Source organism: Sorex fumeus, unplaced genomic scaffold (assembly GCF_029834395.1).
Source record: "Sorex fumeus unplaced genomic scaffold, SorFum_2.1 ptg000098l, whole genome shotgun sequence".
NCBI classification, from domain to species: Eukaryota; Metazoa; Chordata; class Mammalia; order Eulipotyphla; family Soricidae; genus Sorex; species Sorex fumeus.
The window spans coordinates 40445655-40467797 of record NW_026606155.1 but is presented as its reverse complement, the minus strand read 5'-3'; the positions used below and the strand labels follow the sequence as shown (position 1 = coordinate 40467797).

At 42.0% G+C, this 22143-nt stretch overlaps 1 protein-coding gene across 5 annotated transcripts in view; it reads left to right on the top strand.

The window, feature by feature from the left end:
• The window catches only part of FBXO34 (F-box protein 34), a 66161-nt gene extending 44447 nt beyond the window's left edge, over positions 1 to 21714 (top strand). For 3 of the 5 annotated variants that reach the window (XM_056133583.1, XM_056133587.1, XM_056133584.1), the window contains one exon: positions 18500 to 21714. In XM_056133583.1, the coding sequence (XP_055989558.1) occupies positions 18500 to 20630 (2131 nt within the window). In that variant the 3' untranslated portion in view covers positions 20631 to 21714. Of the gene's footprint in view, positions 1 to 8548; positions 8647 to 18499 lie in introns of all 5 variants that reach the window. The other 2 variants (XM_056133585.1, XM_056133586.1) reach the window with 2 other exon arrangements.
• Positions 21715 to 22143: the final 429 nt, after the last annotated feature.

The following is a 22143-nucleotide window of genomic DNA, read 5'->3' as shown; positions in this document are numbered from 1 at the left end:
AATTCAGTGAGTAAACGGGTTTTCTTTCCTGAGTTCTGTGCACCATCTAGCAAGTGGGTTGAAGGAGCATGAGTTTGTGGTGCTCAGAGGTACTCCTGGCTTTAACCTCTATACTGTATTTTCAGCCCCATAGCCATCTTTTTTTTAAGGCCATTAAAAAAAAATGCTCCCCTTCTTCCCTCAGGCCAAAAAAAGAAAATTTCTTAAACTGATTGTTTTCCCAAGCAATGGACTGAGCACGTGCATTTACACAGGAGGCCAGGTTTGATCCTGAGAACCGGTTCAGTCCCTTCAGCATTGTAGGGAGTGACTCCCACCCTCTACCCCAATCCAAGCATAGAGCCAGCAGTAGACCTTAAACTCTGTCAATTGTGTCCCCAAATTTCTTTTAAAGAAAAAGAGAGAAAAAAAGAAAGCACCACACAGAGTAAGAAGAGACACAAAAAGTCACATTGTGTTTGATCTATCAGTAGGACATGCTCAGAATGGACAAACCTGTGAACACAAAAAGTAGATTAGTGGGACTCACAAAGATAGCATTGATGGGCTGAGCACAGGCTTTGCATGCAGGAGGCCTGGTGCTTGCTTGGTGTTTAGGTCTGACTAAAGTCAGATTTGTAGGTACCGGGAATTTGGAGGTGGGGGCAGTGCTATACCAGGGATCAAACACCAGGCTTCAAACATACTAAAAGCATGTACTTTACCACTTTTCCCTCAACCCTCAATCTGCCTTTTTTTCTAATAAAATTTGCCTGGCTTTAAGGAGATTTTCTCTTAGCAAAGAAAAAAATGGTGATTTTAATGTTAATTTCATTTAATTGGCTAACTTATGTCTAACCTTTGTTTTGTTAAAATAATTCTTTTTTCTGGTAACTTGTCTTTTTTTTTAACCTTTTCTTTTCTTTTCTTTTCTTTTCTATCCTTTTCTTGTGTTTTTTGGTTTCCTAAATGCCTTCCTCTCTTCTGTGGCTTCCTAAATAAGAATTTGTAGAATACATTTATTTGTAGAAATAAGATGTATTGCAGAGTGTTTTCGTAGGGAAAACTTAGTGCAACTCTTATTTTCTTATTGAAACTTTTCATAACTCAATGTGATGTGTTGTGAAATTTTAGTGATTCTGAAACTGATGACCTTTGAATTAATCATTCCAGTCACTGTTGTGATGTTGACCAAGTTTCAGTTCGAATGTTTTGGTTTTATTTGTTTAGATTTTTGACTAACAGGTGCCTTGGGTGATTCCTGGATTTATCTTGGGGATTTACTCTCTGTAGTGCTCTGGAGACCAAGGAATTGGCACTGGACCTTGGCCTCCTGAAGCAAAGCATGTGCTCAACCCATTGAGATCTCTCTCTGACTCATTAAGACTTTTTATCCCCGCCCCCCCCCCCCCCCCCCCGCCCTTTGGTTTTGGGCCATACCTGCACACCTGCAATACTTAGAAGACCCGGTATTGATTCTTGTTGGGGACCAGTACCAGGGATTGAATCTGGGCTTCCATATTTATAACATGCACTCCAAATCCTCAGGCCATCAGCCCCCTACTACTTAGTGTTTGAGCTTCTTATCTCCTTTTTCTGCTCAGTTGTTTCCAGTCTGGGAAGTACAAAAACATGGAGAAGATATAAGGCACAGTTTGGTGATACAACAACCCCCACGGGAGGAGTAGGCAGAGATTAGAAGAGAAAGAGCAGCTGGCAAAAAAGGACCCAAGAAAGATAAATTTAGGAACTGATATAGGGCTAAAATTCAGGTAATTATGGTAATACTTAGAAATACAAAGCATTCATTTATAGTTCAGGTGCTGTTACATTCAAGGAAGAAGTGTTTATTTTTGTTTTCCAGTCGGCTGTGGTTTGTTAGTTAGAAGGCCAACAACATGCCAAGAGTGCAGGAACCTGCTCTGATGATGCAATGGAAAAGTTGACCCTTGAGTCACAATTTTCAGCAGTTTGAATTGTGATTTAATTATTTGTGCCAAGCTTTAAAAAAAATCTACCAGACTGACAGTACTGGAAAGATAGCTCGACAGGCTGAACGTATGCTTTAGTTAAGCAGGAGGCCCAGATTTGATCCAATGTACTGCATTGGCGTTGGATCACTGCACTGATCACTGCCAGGAGTGACCCCTGAGCACAGAGCTGAGAGTAGTCCTTGAGCATTTGCTGGGCAACACACATACCCACACACACACACACACACACACACACACACATCAAAATTGGCAATAGGAAAGAGAAAAAGAGTAGCCCTTGAACATTTGCTGGGAAACACACACACACACACACACACCCCAAAATTGGCAATAGGAAAGAGAAATAGACAATAGGAAAGAGAAATAGAGTAGCCCTTGGACGTTTGCTGGGCAGTGTGTGCGCAAACACACACACACACACACACACACACACACACAAAATTGGCAATAGGAAAGAGAAATAGGATGATGACCAGAAATTTTGTATCATTTTCAGCTCTTCTCACCACATTTTTTTCCACTTGTTTACATTTAATTTTTGACCTGATGACTTATTTACCCTCTTGCCTTTGCTGCTTTCGTATATATAGTTTTGCCATCTGTTAATGCATCACTAAAAATCTGATCTTTGGGTATCAGGTTATCCTTTGTGATTTTGTTTATTAATAATCAAGGAAAGGGCTTGGGGTATGAGCTTTTTTCATTATTTGTGTAGAATCAGGGAAACTAGGGTTTTCTGTTAAAGCAGTGAAACAATGTCAGATTTTAAAATATTAAACTATTACATGGAAATGACTAAAACAGTGTAACAGGATTAAATTACGGTTTTCTAGTGAAAACCTGAATGAAATACGGTTGGATTTTAAAATACTAAACTATTCTATTAAAACAACTAAAGCAGTATAATAGGACATAATTTATGTTTTGTAACTCTTAAAAGACAGAAATATTTTTAAAGTTCTTGGTGTGTCTCTTCCTTTGGGTGTGTTGGAATCTGTTTATCAGAAATTTCGTAAGTGCTGATTCAGTGCTGGTTGGCTTAAAAAAAAAATCTACGTAAACATGACCCTAGCCAGCTGTGTTTAATATAGTAAAGAATAATGGGGGATCCTTTCAGTGTTTCTTGTTGGAATTTAGTCTGTGTTTTTTAGTATTTAATAGGTGTGGTTTGATTCTGGGGGGTGGGGGAAGGAGGTTGCTTCATTATTATGGAATTTTTTTTTTTTTTGGATCACATCCTCCGATGCACAGGGGTTACTCCTGGCTTTGCACTCAGGATTTACTCCTGGCAGTGTTCAGGGGACCATATGGGATGCTGGGACTCGAACCCAGGTTGGCTGCTTGCAAGGCAAATGCCCTACCCGCTGTGCTATTGCTCCAGCCCTAGCAATATGAAAATTCTTTTTTTTTTAATTAGTGAGACATATGAGGTACAGTTGTAGACTTACAGATTTTTGTGCTTGGGTTTCAATTATACAGTGATCAAACGCCCATCCCTCCACCAGTGCCCACTTCCCACCACCATGGATTCCAGCATCCCTCCCACCCCCCATCCCTCCCATCTCACCCTGCCTCTGTGGCAGGGCATTCCCTTTTGTTCTCTCTTATTGGGTGTTGTGGTTTGCAAAAGAGGCAGTGGGTGACAATTTACTCCAAGCCATGGAGTAAAATTCCTGGTACTAATCTCGGCCATTCTTGAGTGTTAGTCTTCTATTTTGTTACTTTATGTTCCCCAGATGAATGCAATCTTTCTATGTCTATCCCTTTCTTTCTGAGTCATTGCAATATGAAAATTCTTATGACTTTAGTTCAACTAACAGTATTAAGGTAACTTATTGTGGAAGTGTTTGCTAACTCATGGCTGGTCAATATGGATTTTTAAAAATCTGATAGTGCTTATGAATGTTAGGTAACTGGAGTGCTGGGAAAGAGCTGCTGCTCAAGACAAATTTTATTTTGTGTTGCAGAAGAGTAATCAGTATTAAAAGTGACTGTCCTGGAGAGCATACTCTTCATTTCCTTCACCCCCAATTCTGTGAGAGGGAGGACTAAATCAGGAAACAATGGATGGTGGCTCAGTTGCACCGTACTGGGCTGTCCAAGTATTGATTAGTCAGATACTCATAACGGTCCACTTAGAGATCTTGCCAGTTGACTGGTTTATTTTAAAGTACTTAGATTTAACATTGCACTCTGATAACATGCAAGACTGCACACTCTGAGCTAAATAAAAAATGATTACTCCTATCTTTTAAGAGTTTACAGTATATAGGAGAGATGAAGATAAGTGTTCTAAGGGGCACAGTTCTGGAAATTCTGTAGTAGCCATTTTGTAATATGGGTGGGTGGAGCAGTAGATGAGACTTGGACAGGGAAGGGCCTCATTGACTAAGTGGTTTTAGCAGTTGCAGTGGATAAAGATGTTAAAGAGTGAAGGTCAGAGGAAACATTAAAAGCAGGAACCAAGGTAAGGAGCTTTTAATCAGAAACCCTGAGGTTTCCTCAAAATTCTGTTCACAAGTGTTAAAATATCTATGTATCTTAGCTACTAGACCCAACACTACCATAAGTCTGTTGTAGTTTGTTAAACTATAATAAACTTAAAAATGTATCTGTCAGGGAGTAAGGTTGAGGGGTGAAGAGGAATCTGGGAACAGAGGGGGACATGAGTGGTGGGATTGGAGGTAGGAACATTGTAATCATAAAAACACATTGTAAATAACTAAACCACTGTGGCTTTTTCTTTTTAAGTATGTTATTGCATTTTTTCAGGGCAAAGAATACCAATCTTTCTTTAGATTCTGAAGACAGTCCAGAAAAGATCTTCAAAAGTTACAGATTACAGGACCAGAGCAATAGTAGAGAATTTATTTGCCTTGCACGAACGCAATCTGGGTTCGATCCCCTGCACCTCATAAGCTATCTCAAGCCCTGCCAGGAACAGTCCCTGAGTGCAGATCCTGGATTAAACCCTGAGCACACCTTGGTGTGGTCCAGTTTTCCCCACCCCCAAAGTTACAAACTATGTCTGATGTGTATTATATACTATATGTGAGTGTATATATAATATTGAGAGGATGTTGATACTTTGTAGAGAAATAAGAAAATTATAATGCAGACCATGTCCTTTTAGGGAGTTGTGGGGGGATTTGGGGAGCTAAACCTTGTGGTGATCCAGAGGGGGGTCACGTTGCTTTATCAAACAAGGTTTCCTAAGCAGATCTATTCGTTAGTGGATTTGTGAATGAATTGTAAGTGTGCTTTCAAGGTGGTCCTTCACATTATTTCTGAAATTGATTTTTGTGTGTGTGGGTGAGGGGCACACACCTGGCAGTACTCAGGACTAAGGGCACACAATATGTGCTCAGGGGGTTGCTCCCAGCAGTTGCTTCCTCCCCTCCCATCCTCCATTGCCCTCCCCCCTCTTCATTCATCTGACTGTGCTCAGAGTGAACTCCTCATTGTGCTCAGGGCTTATTCCTCCTGGTACTTAAGGGACCACAAACAGTGCCAGAGATTGGCAGAGGTTGGCAATGCAACCTTACCTTCATGTACTGTCCCTCTAGCCCCTGAAATAAGGTTTACTTTTCATGAATCTTTTTCTGTTCTGTGCTTGATCCTATGGGTGATCTACAAAGTAACCAGGCAGGGACTGTAGCCTTAAAGGTTCATGAAAGGCTCAGAGAGGTAGTACAGGAGCTAAGTCATCTACAGGTCCTCAGCTGCAGCAGCACCAACCGTGGTTGAGTTTCCTTCCACATATGGTCCTTTGAGCATAGGGCCAGGAATAGCCCCTGAGCACTGCCCTGTGTAACCTGGCCCTTCCTCCATTCCCACCTCCCACCCCCAAACGTTCATGATATATAAACCTTCCCTGTTGACTTTTGTTTTGCTTGGATCTGTGTATGTTTAGTTATCATCATATCTTTGACCATTTCTGGGCAAAGGAAAACATTTCTTTTAAAATTAACTTGAACTTACTTTGGTTTGTAACTTGTTTTTCTCTTTCAAGATTGGAAAACCAGGGTCTGGAGCAATAGCACAGTGGGTAGGGCATTTGTCTTGCATGTGGCTGATCTGGGTTCGGATTCCCAGCGTCCTTCCATCCAGATCAGTAAGAGTTTAATCATTTAAAATGTTTGTGATAATGCCACATACTAGGGGAAAAGGGAGCTCAGATAAAGAAGGGAACACCAAATAAAGACGTTGGGAGGATCCTCCCAGGATGGGAGAAGCATGCTGAAAGTAGACTATAGACTAAACATGATTGTCACCCATTGCCTCTTTTGCAAACCACAATACCCAATAAGAGAGAGAGAACAAAAGGGAATGCCCTGCCACAGAGGCAGGGTGGAATGGGGGCGATGGGGTGGTGGGAGGGATACTGGGACCCGTGGTGGTGGGAAATGGGCACTGGTGGAGGGATGGGTATTTGATCATTGTATAATTGAAACCCAAACACAAAAATGTGTAAGTCTGCAACTGTACTGCATGATGTCTCACTATTACAAATTTTTTAATAAAAAAAAAAACTAAAAAAAAAGTTTGTGATAATGGGCCAGAAAGATAGTTCAGCAGGTAGGTAGGGTGCTTGCCTTACTTGTGGCCAACCTGAGTTTGGTCCTATGAACTCCATGTGGTCCCCTGAGCTCTCACGAGGAATAATTTCTGAGTGAAAAGTCAGGAGTAACCCCTGAGCATCACTGGGTGTGGCACAAACACAAAAAATAAAAGGTTTGAGATACCGTTAAATAATAATTTCTATATTTATATTTAAACTTGCATAAGTTATATATGGGGGATAAGTTAGAAAAGGGATTGCTGGGATTATAGAGAAGATTTCTGTCACAGAGACAGGCTGCAGGGTGGGAGGGAAACTGGGAACGTTGGTGGAGGGTGTGCGCACTGCTTAAGGGATTGGTGTTGGAACAATATAAGTCTGAAATTCAACCATAAATATCTTTGTAACTTTTGTAATTCATGGTGATTCAATTAAAAAAATAGTTACATGGATTTGTGTAAGGTAAATTCAGGCATTAATTGTGTTCTTCAATTGGTTATTGAGTGAGAGATTGAAAGCCAGTTTGTTATTGTACATTTTGTTCTTCCCCTTTTGTGTGCATGGTGGTTTCTGTATTGCTTGTACACTATTTTGCTTGTACTTTCTCTTGCTGAGGTCATTGCATAGTTTAATTATAATAAGAACTATGCATGTTTTGGTCTTGATCACTGTTGTCTTTTTTGTCTTTCAGTTCTTCCCTTCACTTGATTGCCTAGGTGTTTATCCTCCCCTCCTCGGCCCTCCTACCTCCCTCCCCCTGTCACCCTTTTTAATCTTTTTTGTTGCTTGCTGATTAATTTCCTGTTCAATTTCCAGTAATAGTATTGGGTTAAGGCAGGAAGAACTTGATGCCCCATGTCTGAACCAGGAAGGCATAATAATGCATCTGACAGTCTGAGCCTTAGTAGGGAGGGACTTATTGAAGCCCTGCAGGGCTGCTCTACTTACCGAGTCACTGAAAGTCAGTTTCCTAGTTATAAACCAATAGAATGCATCTCTGCAGGGTTAAGTGCATAATGCATAATGAATGTTTCTAGGCTCATTCATCATCCGGTGGTTTTCAAATCAATTTATCCTTTTTAATAAAAATCAGAAAATAGAGGAAATTTTTGTTACATGAAAAATTACAGTATGGGGTTGGAGCTGGGTTTTATAGTGTTTACTAGTGTTTATTTTCCAGTAAGAAATAATAATTCAGGATAAATATATACCTGCGTGTGTTTCACTGTAGCACTGTCCTCATCGATTTACTCAAGTGGCACCAGTAACAAATTGTGAGACTTGTTGTTACTGTATTTGGCATATCGAAGATGTCACAGGGAGCTTGCCAGGCTTTGCCGTGCAGGCGAGATACTCTCGGTAGCTTATGTATTTTACTCTCTGTATTATATTGTAAGTTGCTGTTTTAAAGCACTAACCTATGTATGTAAGCCATTTGAGGGGGAGGGTGTGTTGCATATCTGTGCTTGGGGGTTATTCCTGGCTCTGCACTCAGGGATCACTCCTGCCAGCATTTGGGGATATCAGATGCCAGGATCGAACCTGGTTTGGCTGCATGCAAGACATGCAAGACAAATGCCCTGCTCATTGAACTTCACTCTGGCCCCTATTATATGTAAGCCATTTTAAAAAGTAATTTCTAGGCTTTTGATTGCTCCCAAAAATCGGTAAGCAATAAGGTCTAAATAATTAGCTTTTGTATGATTGAAGAACTTGATTTTAGAATTGATCAGGTTTTTGTCAAAATTATAAAAAAGTTTAGAGGATTATCTGCTTTTGCTCAGTTTTCTACTTTACAGTAGCTCCTCTTACAACTTTGTGCTTTCCACTTGAGTATTATCAAAAGTGGTCTGTGGCTCACTTGGTATCTTTGAATACCTTCTGAATGATCCTTTAAAGATATTTATGTTAGGACAGGAGTGACCCCTGATTCCTGAGCTCAGAGCCAGAGTACAATGTGAGTCCTGAGCATCCAAAATTGAGCCCATAACTAGGATTCTGCTTCCTTTCACAGACTTTCCAGTCTCCACTTATGACATGTAGAAGAAGCTTACTTAAGGAGTAACCCATCTGTTTCCCATCTTCTCCTTTCCTTACTGCATAGTGGGGTAGGTAAGAGCATGATCTTTTGATCTTTTGCTCTTTGTGCATATACCCCTCTTTCCCCTGTTGCTGTTGCTGCAATGATTTGGGGGTGCCAGTGATTGAATTCATATAACCAACAAGGCAGGAGCTGTACCACTGAGTCATCCCTGGACTTTTGGCAAGGTTTTAACTGCCTCTGCTTTGTTGGTCTTCATCTGCAATAGGAGAAAATGCACTTCTTTCCCTTTTCTTGGGGGAGGGGGCGTGGGCTATACCCAGCTGTGCTCAAGGCTTTATGCTTGACTCTGTGTCCAGTAATCACCTCTGGCAGGGTTTGGGGACCATATTTTGTGCTGAGAATTGAACTAGTCAGCTGTGCAAGGCAGCTACTACTTAGTCTCTTCTGGAGAGCCAGGGATGTGTGTGTGTGTGTGTGTGTGTGTGTGTGTGTGTGTGTGTGTGCGCATGTGTACTGAGAACAGGATTTTACACACAGTGTGCATTGCAGAACTGTTGAACTGTATTCCAGTGTAAAAACAGGTTGCTCACCTAACACTTGTATCTTTGATGTTAAGATCTACATTGTTTTTTTTTTCCTAAGCATAAAAGTAAATTTAACTAGAAAATTGAAATGATTTTCTTGGTTTTAGTCGTGTGTAAATTAGCACTCTCCCAGGGTATAATTGGGCAAGCTGTATATTATCATAAAAATACTATAGTTTACCTCAGGAATTTTACTTCTGGGAGTCTTCTAAGAACATATTCTTGGGGCTGGAGCAATAGTAGACGGGGTAGTATGCTTGCCTTGCATGTACCCAAGCTGGGTTTGATTCCTGGCATCCCATATGTTCCTTTGAGCCTGCCAGGGGTGATTCCTGAGCGCAGAGCCAACAGTAAACTCTGAGCATCTCTGGGTGTGACCCCCAAAACAAAATAAACATACACACAAAACCTTAGTGGGCATACTTTAAATGCATGATGTTATATTAATAAAGTTTTACATTATAACTGGAGGGAATGTTTTAAACTCTGAAAGTCTCACATTTGCAATTGATGGGTTTTGAGAACCATCAAAATAAAATAGAAAATGTTTACTTTGAATGAAAAGTGCTCCATTATGTGTACAATATGATTACAGCTGAGTCGTATATAGACCAGAATTTTACAGAAGATAGGTCTAGTAAATGGATCTTTTAACTTTCTGATAACTTTTCAGATTACATATATGTGCAGAGGCCTAATGAGCAGGCCCTGAATTTATCCTGAAACGGAAAGTTCTATATATCTTTTTACAAACCATCACCTTTCATATTAAACTTTAGGAATTCCAGATTTACTCAGATTATACAGAGTGGTTTGCTGTGGGGCTCATAGATGGATGGACCCTCTGTGTAATCTAAGAATAGTTTATTTGGTTTGGGAGGCTTTTGGAGGGGGGACTTTGGAGGCACACCAGGTAATTGCTTAGAGCCTGTTACTGACTGTAGGCTTAGGAGTGACCCTTGGTGGTACTTGCAACCATATGTGGTGCCATCGTATTGGGACTAGCTTCAAGGAAGTACATTGCCTCCTGTATTATCTTTCTGACTCGTCAAGCAATAGTTTTATCTGAGAGGTGAGACAAGTTTTCTAGTTTATGAAACAAAAACCCCAGTATGCATTTAACAGATAGCATTACAGTTGGAATTCTTTAGTGACTGATAATTGTTTTTTGTTTTGTTTTGTAGTATGGATTTCTCACATTTACTCATTGGAATTAATAATTTTAGGTCCGTATTTAAGTTAACTTAATAAGATCTAAAACTAAGATTCAAAGTAGTAATTTTTTTTCATTGACCTGTTAACTATAAGCCATTTTCTTTAAAGTGTAGTTTTAACTTTTGAAAAAATAATTTTTTAGTGTGTAGTGATCCAGAAGTTCATATAATTTTCCCACATTTTGAAAGTTATTTACCTGGTAAATAACTTTACTCTGGTATCTACCTCAATTGCAAAAAGAAGAGTGTATGCACATGCACACACTTGACATCACATGCACACACACACACACACACACACACACACACAAGCACACATGCATATACTCCCTTGTGCTGGAGTTGAGTGTGATAGTCTTGGGAATTTTAAATGGTGAATTCTTTTACTAATACAACCTTTTTTGACCTTTGGAGCTGGAATGGGAGGGGTCTTTCAGGGATTGTTCTTTCTTTTTCCCTTTGATTTTTTGTAAAGAAAGAACCCATCTTACTGCATTAATAAAAATGCCCTCTTTTTGGAATTAGTATTCTTGTGCCTTTGTTATTTTTATTTCTTATTAGTATTCCTACATCCTAAAACAAAACAAAATGGGAAATACTTTTTCCTCTAACTTGTTTTGATGGGCTTGATTGACAACTTAGAAAAGCCAGGCTTCTTAGTAATAAGCAATATCTCATATTTCTACTATTTTAACTGTATATTTCCATTTGAATCTTTAGATTTTTTTTTTTAAAGTGTGCTTGATTTCCCTCTCTTCCCGCTGCCCCTTCTTTGTTGTGATGACATAGCCACAAACTTGTCTGGCTGTGGTGTTCACCTGGGGCCACACATCACAGCAGCTTGTAGTGTTGCACACTTGGTTGTGGTGCTTACTGAGGTTTGCAAATCCTTTCAGCTGCAGTCCTTGCAGCATGCTTACCCTGAGCACTCTTAGATGAGGCAAAAGATAAGGCAGTACTAATTGGGGGATCACTGTAGTGCTTATGTGTGCTGACTGGAGGTGATCCCTTCCTGGATGTGGCAATTTGTGTTGTTTACAGACTTCAGGCTGCCATGCAGCCAGAAGGCACTTGCCGTGCTGGGAGATGGCAGGCAGGCTCCAGCTTCCAGGAATCGCATGGTGCTTGTGGAAACACCACAGTGCTTTGAACTAAGCCGGGCTCTTGAAGCTACTGCAGTATTCCTTTGGGCCTCCGTTTGATTCTTCATTGATCAAGTTCACTCCTACAAAGAGCCAGCTTGACATTTTAGACATGATATTTAACCAGGATCCAAACACTTTTATTCTAAGCCAAATTAAATTCTTTCTCCGCATCATTTTGCATTTGGACATTATCCTTAAGCTTGGGTTCCAGCTTTTTGGAACTAAAACCAAGTTATGAGTTTCAAAGGGTTGCGGGGGGGCACTTGCCTTACACACAGCTCACCCTCCAGTTTGATCTAGGACACAGCATTTGTTCCTGAGCACAGCCTGGAGTGACCCCTGAGCACAGAGCCAGGAATAAGCCCTGGGCTCTTCTGGGTGTGACCCCCCAACAAAACAAAAGTTTGAAAGGAACAAAGGAACACTGGCATTACCTGAAAGCAGTATTTTGGACTGTATTGGAGGAAGGTTATTACATTTTAATTGATTCATTGTTACATCTCACCTTATTTTCCTGGAAAGAATTTAAGGAACAGGCCAAAGATTTTCACAGCCTTTCTGAAAGAATTTGCTCTGGTTCACTTTCTCACCTCCCTCTCACTCCTTCCCATGAGTTCTGACTGTCCTCCCTGCACTCGACTGGAGCACAGGCGCCACACTCTATAGAGACTACAGCCAACCACGTTTTACTGTACAGATCTTCTTCCTGAGTGTCATGGTAATAGATGTTCATTGTGAAAATCTGTTATCTCTATTCAGATATTTCTGTGACAGCTGTCTAATTCCTTTCTTCCTACATTCTGGCCAACTGTATTCTGAAACCTAACTTATCTCTGCTTCCTCAAATTTGTGCAGCTACCTTGTCATGGGGCTGGAGTGATAGCACAGCGGAGGGCGTTTGCTTTGCGCGTGGCTGGCCAGGCGGAGCTGGGTTCGATTCCTCTGCCTCTCTCGGAGAGCCCAGCAAGCTACTGAGAGTATCTTGCCCGCATGGCAAAGCCTGGCAAACTGTCCATGATGTATTCGATATGCCAAATACAGTAATAAGTCTCACAATGGAGACATTACTGAGCCCACTCGAGCAAATGGATGAACAACAGGAGGAAAGTGCTACAGTGCTACCTTGTCATGATGTCACATAGGCACTACCCTTTGTCCTGTTGCTGACGCCATACATAAGATCCCATCCTTGACAACTCCTCTCCCTCAACCTCTATTAGTAATTGGTAGCTAAAATCTTGCTTGTTCTTCTTACTAATCTATTACTTATGCACTTTAGCTTGGACTCTGAAGATTACTCACTTTTACTTACCTAGAAGCATCACCTTTTAATCTCTTAGTACTTTGTCATTTTCTTTTGGGCATATCTCAGAAAATCAAGGGCTCATGGCCAGAGAGATAGTACAGGGGCTAAGGTGCATGCCCACCCCCGTTTGATCCTTGGCATCACGTGGTTCATTTAATAATATTAGGTGCAGCCATATGTAGGCCCCTGAGTACTGTGCAGATGACCTAGGTGCCTTGCCCCCACTGGACCCAAGCAGCTCTAGGTCAGGTTTGCTGAGAATCACTGGGAAGGGCCCCGGCCTCCTGGGCACAGCTTGGGAAGCCCCTAAGCTCCACAAAAGGAAAATAAGGTATCTTTAGGGGCTTGTACAGAGGGGAGGGGGCTTGCTTGCATGTAGCCAACCTGGATTTGGTTCCTGGTATCACTTATGGCCCTCAGCCCACCAGGAGTGATCCAAGCATAGAGCCAAGAGTAAGCCCTGAGAACAGCTGGGTGTGGCCTAAAAATGAGGGGGTGGGGGAGGCAAGGAGGAAGGTGGGGAGAGGAGGAGGAAGGGAGGAAGGGGAGAGAGAAAAACAAGGAATCTCATCTGTATCTACACCCTCAAGACTGGTGGTCTCCTTTCCTTCACTCATAAACTCCTTTCTCTATTTTTCCCCTACACTATAGATTTTCAAGTACGTATAGTCTCCTTATAACACATAACCACATTCTTTAGTAATCCTGTAAGTTTTTTCTCTTAAGGGCAGTGACTGTCTTTTTCATAATTGCATCAGTAATGGATACAAGGAAGTATATGTCAACTAAAATTGAAGCTGTTAATGTTTATGTAATGATCTTAGGTGCTTTTAAGTTTTGCATCTGAAATGATATGATTAGTTTTCAGCTGTTGGGTCTTGTAGTAATGATTCTGTGAATAAGTTTTCAAAGAATGCATTGTGGTAGGGCAAAGCAAGAATGAAGCTGCTGTGTTTACCAGGTGGTTCATTTCCTTGAAAAGAAGTTAGGCTTTCTGGCAAGTAATAGTGTAGCAGCAAAAAGATCCTAGGTGGAAGAATACAAAGTCGGGAATGTTTAGTGGCTTGGCAATTAGATGTGATGTGAACAGTGTAAGGAGTGAGGAGTCTAAGTAGATTGACCTTCTGGTGTGACTGAGATGCTACCAAGTTCTAGGTTTTCACCGATAGATAATGTGGGTGATTCTGTCTACCATCCCATTAAATAATGAAGTTGGGGAGAAGTAAGGTCAGGGGAACTGGAGAGAGAATCTGCTCAGTAGGATGAGCACTTGCTTTGCATCTGGGTGTCCCGAGTTTCACCAGAAGTGCTTAACCCCAGAGCATCAAGCCAGGAGCAGCTCCAGAACATCACCAGGTGTGGCCTCAACTGCTCCTCCATCCCCACCCCACCCCCCAAATTTAAAAGCTGTAAAAGATCAGTAGATATGTAGTTTAAGAGTGGTAATTATCTAGAGAAAGAATGAACTGTGAGCAACAGTGATATTTAAGGGTCAGGGAGAAAAGGAGATCCGGGAAAGCTGTGCTCACAAAACTGAGGAATGGAACTCCAGGAAATTTGGCAATAAAATAGTCATCAGCTTTATTATGCTAAATAGCAAGAAAGCAAAGGGCTCTGTTTTCACTCCATTGGTAGACTCTGCTTCTGTATGGCCTGTCTGCTTGATTTTTTGCTAGGCAGTTCCACTTCACCTCTGTTATTGGTAGCCTGGCACCTTTGCCAAATCAAGAACCCCACTAGCACTGTTGCGTCAGATCTGACAGGGGACCTTCAAATGGAATCTAAGGTTAAGTTGAAAAATGGATTCTGGGCCCAGTTCAGAAATTAGGATTCAATGAGCCTATGGATCTTGATTATTTTATTTTTTAACAAGAGCCTTTCTGACAACAGGGACTTTTGAGTAGGTGAGTTATTTTATTTAATTATTGGAGAACAGAACTTCATCCAAGAACTTCTCCCCTACCCCCCACCCCTTACTTGCTGTTGTTGTGATGAGTGGCATCCATCATTCAAGCTTCTTCAGTGTGTTGCTAGCTCATATGCTAGTTGGGAGTCATAGTTTGGGGGACCATGCTTGGGCACCTCTCGCTGTCGTGTTTGCCAGAGGCACTGTGGTGCTCACACACGTTCCTGCCAGACCACACACTGCACTGGAGGTTCCAGAGAACAGCCATTGTGGGCAGCATGAGCACAGAACTCCAATTTAGAAGGCTTGGCACTTTGAGCCACTAGGCCATCTTTCCCTGCTCTCATTGCAGAGGACTTTTAAAGCAACTGTGGGAGCAGGCAGGTAATTTTTAATGGGCTGGATTACATGCTTCATATATAGGGGCCTAAGGCTCAATCCCCAGCACTGCTAGACCCCCAAGTACTACCAAGTATGGCCTCCCTGTCTTCTTCCTCTGCCCCCACCTCCAATCCCCCAAAAAGGCATAGAGTTGTGAGGAGACTGGCAACCATGGAAGTATGGCTAGAGCTTTTCACTGTGTCTGTCAGTGTCTGGGGGGTGAGGGTGGGGGGGATAGGTGGAGTTCTACCATCTGTTATAAGCTGTTAGAGATCTAGTTTCTATTTTATGGACTTTTGGGGAAGGGGATACACCAGGTGATTCTCAGAACTTAATCTTGGCTGTTTGCTCAGGGGTCACTTTTGGCAGTGCTTGAGAGACCATATGTCGTGCTTGGGATCAGAGCTTGGTTACCTGTGTGCAAGGCAAGTGCCTAAACCCCTGTACTGTCCCTGGCCCTTTGATTTCAACCAAAACTCCATTTTCTGCAGTTTTATCACTTGAAGTTTTGCCGTACTTTAAAAAAAAAATTCTGCCTGGGATGGGGAGAAATTAATACCCAGGCAAGCTTTAGTCCAAAAGGGGATTAAACCTTGTCTAACTCTCTGCTTTCCTTAGGGAGAGCCCAGAAAAGAAATGTCACCCTTGAAATGTCACTCTGGGTACACTGACTTTATTGGCTTTTCTCCTTATCTCTTGTACCTACCTTCACTTCTGTTCCCTGGGATTGTCTATTTTTACTCCTATTTAAAATCAATCTAGGGGCTGGAGCAATAGCACAGTGGGTAGGGCACTTGCCTTGCACGCAGCTGACCTGGGTTCAATTTCCAGCATCCCATATGGTCTCCTGAGCACTGCCAGGAGTGATTCCTGAGTGCATGAGCCAGGAGTAACCCCGTGCATCGCTGGGTGTGACCCAAAAAGCAAAATAAATAAAACCAATCTAGTAGTATGTGTCCGTTGAGCTGACTTTATAGATTAATAAATGCAGACAAAAACTTTCTGTAATCACATTAGTTTAATGTCTCTGTCAATAATAGCACTTAAAATAATGTGTGGGGGAGGAAGGCGAAGAGAACATACTGTGCAGTGCAGGATGGCACACATTGGTGAAGTTATAATTTATTCACAGACTGTAATAAGATCATTATGTAAGAACTTATTAGACTTTTCCAACAGCCTCCCTTTCTTTTACTTATAAAGGGGTTGAAGGGATATAAACCAGAAAAATCATTGACACAGAGAGAGCAGTTAGAGGTGCCCCTTTTATTCATCATCTATCCATATATGTGACTCTTTATGCAAGATTAAATTATTATAGAGTATAATGATAGAAAGCTATTAAAAATGCTACAGTGAAATAGGGGGACTGTCTCTACAGATCTGGGACATAAATTGCCAAAATCTCTGAAACTATTTCTGTATCTGTTAAATTGTGGATTTGAGCTACAGGGGTGCTTACCTTGCACATGGAAGACCCAGATTCAGTTTCTGATTCCACATATGGTGTTCCAAATACTACCAGGAGTTATCCCTGAGTGTAAAGCTAGGAATAAACCCTGTGCACTGCATAGTGGCCCAAATACAGGAAGGAAGGATAGGAGAGAGGGAGGGAGAAAAGATGGAGATCATGGTTTGCTACAACATGGATGAAACATGAGTATCATGTTAAGTGAAATAAGGGAAAAGGATCAATACTGGACGATGTTATTAGTGAAATATAGATAAACCCTTGGCCTTGGTTACAACACTGATCAGTGATCTCTGGAGGGAGAATGGTATGGGGAATGGCATGGCCTATTCAGGTTCAGTTCCAGAAGTGACATAAGGACAGTGGTGGAGGGGGTCAATACCATAAACATAAACACTTGTAACCATGCTGCCTAAACTATAATTTAAAAAAAGCAGGGGGGGTTGTGCAGAGCAAAATAATAGACTGTCTTGCATGTAGCCAACTGGTTTTGACCCATTACCCCTTTTGTCCCGTCCCCCCTCAAGCCCAGCCAGGAGTGATCCTTGAGCACAGAGCTAGGATTAAGCCCTGAGCACTGCTGGGTGTAGCCCATAATCTAAATAATCACTGTCATTGTCCTGTTGTTCATTTGCTCAAGCGGGCACCAGTAATATCTCCGCTGTGAGGCTTGTTACTGTTTTTGGCATATCGAATACGTCACAGGAGCTTGCCAGGCTTTGCTGTGCGGGCAAGATACTCTCTGTAGTTTGCCGGGCTCTCTGAGAGGGGCAGAGGAATAATAATAATAAACCAAGGTACAGCGGCTGGGGAATAGTATAGCAGGTAAGGCATTTGCCTTGCACATGGCCTATCCAGGTTCAATCCCTGGCATCCCATATGGTCCCTTGAGTACTGTCAGGAGTGGTTCCTGAGTGCAAAGCCGGGAGTAATCCCTGAGCATCACCAAGTGTCACCTCCTCCCCCCCCAAAAAAAACTAAGAAGTAATTCAATGTGTTTTTTGGTCTGTCTTGTTTTATTTTGTTAAGTAAGATTTTTTTTTTAAATTTACTTAGATATTAGGGAAAAGAAAGAGGAAGTACATGTTCAAGCGAAAAACATGGGTTTCTCTAGAGTGAAGAAATCAGAGAGAGGGACAAGCAAGTGAGATATGTTCAAGGGAGAACACCGTCTTGAAGAACAATTCCAATTTTACAATTGTTTTCTAACTAGTAAAATGCCGATGTGATGCCATGGGAAGAAATACGGTTAAGGAGTCAAGCAATAGAACAGTAGTGGCCCCTAGTACCCCACTTGAGAAGCCAAAAAAAACCCAAAACAACAATAAAAAGTAGTATTTGAGAAGTTCCTCTTTTGCTTTCTTCTGTACCATACCTTGTACTTCAATGTTTTAAGTTAATTTCAAACATCTTCACATGTAGAGGATTAAGTATGTATAGAATGTTAACTAATGTCATTTTCTGATTATACTTCAGTTGAAACCAATGATCTGACATAGGTCTTGGAAAGTGGTTTTGCTTTTGTATATACACTTATTGGTATTTTTTGGGTTTTTTCTTTTTTGAGGGGAAGAACGAGGCCACACCCTGAGATGTTAAGGGGTTACTCCTGGCTCTGCACTCAGGAATCACCCCTAGTGGGTCTCAGAGGACCATTGGGATGCCAGGAATTGAACCTGGGTCCACCACATGCAAGGCAAGCGCCTAACACACTGTACTATCTCTCTGGCTCCCTACATTTAATGTTTTATACATTAAAAAGTAGCTGAAGTGAGAGGTAATGAAGATATTCTATTGGAAAGCTGATAGAAAACGTTTCATTACCTGCTAAAACAGGTAATGAAGCTTGTTTTTTTAGAAAGTTCCTGAAAATAAAATCTTTTTCTTAATCAAATATCTATTTCTTTTCTATAGAGCCTCTGTTATGCACCTAAAGCAATATTGGAAACTCCAGAAGAAAGTGCGACCTCTAGAAATCAGCAAGGAAACTTCCAGAAGTCTTGCAAACTACCCCAAGGGTCTCCATGATGAAAAGTGCAAAGCTGGCTACATGAAGCCCAGCGTGTTTTCTTCAAACTCCACTCTTGGTAAAACATCATCTCGAAAGCCTTTTGGGATCCTCTCTCCAAATGTTCTGTGCAGTATGAGTGGGAAGAGCCCTGTAGAGAGCAGCTTGAATGTCAAAACCAAGAAGAATGTACCATCGACAACAATCCACCAGGGTGAAGAAGGGGAAGGGCCTCTTGATATCTGGGCTGTTGTGAAACCAGGAAATACCAAGGAGAAAATTGCGTTCTTTGCGGCCCACCAGTGTAGTAATAGAATAGGATCTATGAAAATAAAAAGCTCCTGGGATATTGATGGGAGAGCTACTAAAAGAAGGAAAAAATCAGGGGATCCTAAGAAAGTCAAAACACAGTTTGAAAGGATGAGGGAAGTCAGTAGCCGGTGCTATCCTCCTGAGCCTTTTGCGTGTGGCATTGAGCACTGTTCTGTGCACTATGTGAGTGACAGTGGGGATGGCGTCTATGCTGGAAGGCCTTTGTCCGTCATACAGATGGTTGCCTTCTTGGAGCAAAGAGCCAGTGCTCTGCTGGCCAGTTGTACGAAAAACTGCACCAACTCACCTGCTGTGGTAAGGTTTTCTGGGCAATCCAGAAGTGTGCCCCTTGCTTCTGAACCTTTCTCTGCCTCAGGAGCTTGTGAAGAACCCACAGAAAGGGGAAATCTTGAGGTGGGTGAACCACCAAGTGAGCCAGTCCGTGTCCTTGACATGGTGGCCCGGCTGGAGTCTGAGTGCCTCAAACGGCAGAGCCAGCGTGAGCCTGGGAATCTCTCAAGGAATAATAGCTTTCGTCGGAATGTTGGCCGGGTGCTGCTTGCAAACGGCACTCAGGCTGATGAAGGCAACACAAACAAGGGTGCCTTGGAGGCTCCTGACTCTCAGGTGAATGCTGTGGGGTCTGTGTCTGTAGACTGCGACCCCTCAAGAGCTGACCATTGTTCTCCTGAAGGAGACCAGGTCTGGGATGGCCCTCCACCGGGCTGTCCCGCCGTGCCCGCAGCTGTGAGTTTCCACACAGACAGTGTGGTCTTTGAGCCAGAGCAGCCAGCTGCCATGAAAACCGGCAATAGATATGCCGTGGAAATGATTGAGGCACTTGTTGGCACACCTTTTCCTTCTCGAACCTGTCCCCAGGCCATTGAATTGCCCGTGGACGCTGTTGATGGCATGAGCAGAGAGTGTGTGCCACTCACCAGCCAGAATCCTGATCAGCGAAGAAAAGAATCTTTGTGCATTAGCATCACTGTGTCCAAGGTGGAGAAAAACCAGGCTTCCAGTTTAAAACCCGGTGAAGACCCACTTCCAGGGATGTTGTTTTTCTTGCCACCTGGTCATCAGTCGGACTGTTCCCAGTTGAGTGAAAGCACAGCAGAAGAGTCTTCCGAGGCCAGTAGGCTTGAAGGTGTAGCTGAGGATGACAACACTTCTGAGGAAAGAAGTGCCTCAGCCTCTCCTGTGGAAAGCACATCCCCAGTGCTCGAGGCCTCCAGTTGGAAGAAGCAAGTGTCTCATGACTTTCTGGAGACCAGGTTTAAAATCCAGCAGCTGTTGGAGCCGCAACAGTACATGGCTTTTCTGCCCCATCACATCATGGTGAAAATCTTCAGGTTACTTCCTACCAAGAGTTTAGTGGCTCTTAAATGTACCTGCTGCTATTTCAAGTTTATCATTGAATATTACAATATCAGGCCAGCAGATTCTCGATGGGTTCGAGATCCACGCTATAGAGAGGATCCATGCAAGCAGTGCAAGAAAAAATACGTGAAAGGGGACGTGTCCTTGTGCCGATGGCATCCCAAGCCCTATTGCCAGGCATTGCCCTATGGGCCAGGGTATTGGATGTGCTGCCACCGGTCTCAGAAGGGTTTCCCTGGCTGTAAGCTGGGACTGCATGACAATCACTGGGTTCCTGCTTGCCATAGCTTTAATCGGGCAATCCATAAGAAAGCAAAGGGGACTGAGACGGAAGAGGAATACTAGTCTGAGAGGTGACAAAAGAACTAAATTTAAAACTCTCAACCCCCACCTCACTCTGTTGTGCAAGTGAGTGTTGCCTCTCCCGAGTCCTCACTTTAGGAGACTGTATGCGTATTCCATCACGCCTGCCATTCATTGCTTAGACATTTTTTTCAACTCCTGATTTACAAGCTGTACAAGAAAATTGTTCTTGTTGTACAGTGAAACCTCACATTTGATCCAGGGTGGTATTCCAGTTTGACTTACATGGCTGTGAATATCTCTGCCTGTTTTCCCAAGCTGACTTCATCCTCAATGGACAAAGACACAGTTGCACCATCACAGACACGACGGATTTATGGCAGACCATGCAGGCAATCCCCCAAATGGGGCTCCAGAAATGTTTTGAGCACTGGCACCATATTTGATATAAGTGAAGAGTGTGTGTGAAGAAAAATAGCAGCACTCTTAGAAGAAAAGTATTCTTACAAAGGAAAAGTCAGGCACCTTACTTTAAACCTTGTATGCTTGATCCTGTGAGATTGATGTTTGTGGTTGGAAATGGAGTTTATGCCCTGTGGTGTTTACAGTGTATATAATGGTTGTGTTTCATAGGGCTATGAAAGTGCACATTAAACCCCGAGCGCCTTTACCATAGATGAGTGCTTTTGGCCCCTCTGTAAATAACACTATTAAATCCAAGTTGTATATAATGGACAGCTGACTGAACAACATAATCACCACAATGCAGCTAGGATAGTGTTGCGGCTACAGATGTGTCCCCCCCCTTTTTTTATTGTCTTGTACATCCTGTATAAAATATGAATGTTTCCCAAATAAACTATGAATGTTTCCTGTATAATATATGAATGTTTCTGAGAAGAAACTCTAAATAGTTAAGAGGTTAACCTATTGAAAGGATACCAAATAATGGTTTAACTGGACAACCTTTAAATTAGCATAGAGAATAATCCTTTGTTATATTTTAGTGATCCACCAAGAATGAGAGAATACTATATATAGTCAGATTATAACATTCTTGTCTACTTTATTCTTTCTGTCTGGTTACAATTTTTTTTTAACCAATAAAAATGCATCTTAAATGGGACCTGAGTTTTGCAAGTGTTTTCACTGTCTTTATGAGTTAATAGTGAAAGTTTTTGTGAATTATTTAAGAATTTCAAATGTTTTTGAGTTGGATTCGGGAGTTATTTTTTCTCACTTAAGTTCTTGGCAACTTCACCACATTTGGAGGTACTTGTTTGCACAGCACCATTTCCTTGTTGGATGTGGTAGCATATAGGACGATTTTACCAGAGTGGGCTATAACTGTCCGATCTGGTGATCAGTGGTAACCTCTGGTGCAATTGAGGTATGCTTTCTGTTTGCTTCAAGAAGGTAGATTTCCAGGGGGCAATCCTGAGTTGGGTTTTTGTTTTTGTAAAGGGTGTGGTAGGGCCAGATGAGTTTAGGAACCTCTGATCTAGGATATTCTTAGAACTTGTCCAAGCTTCATTAATTTATCATTCAGAAGTCC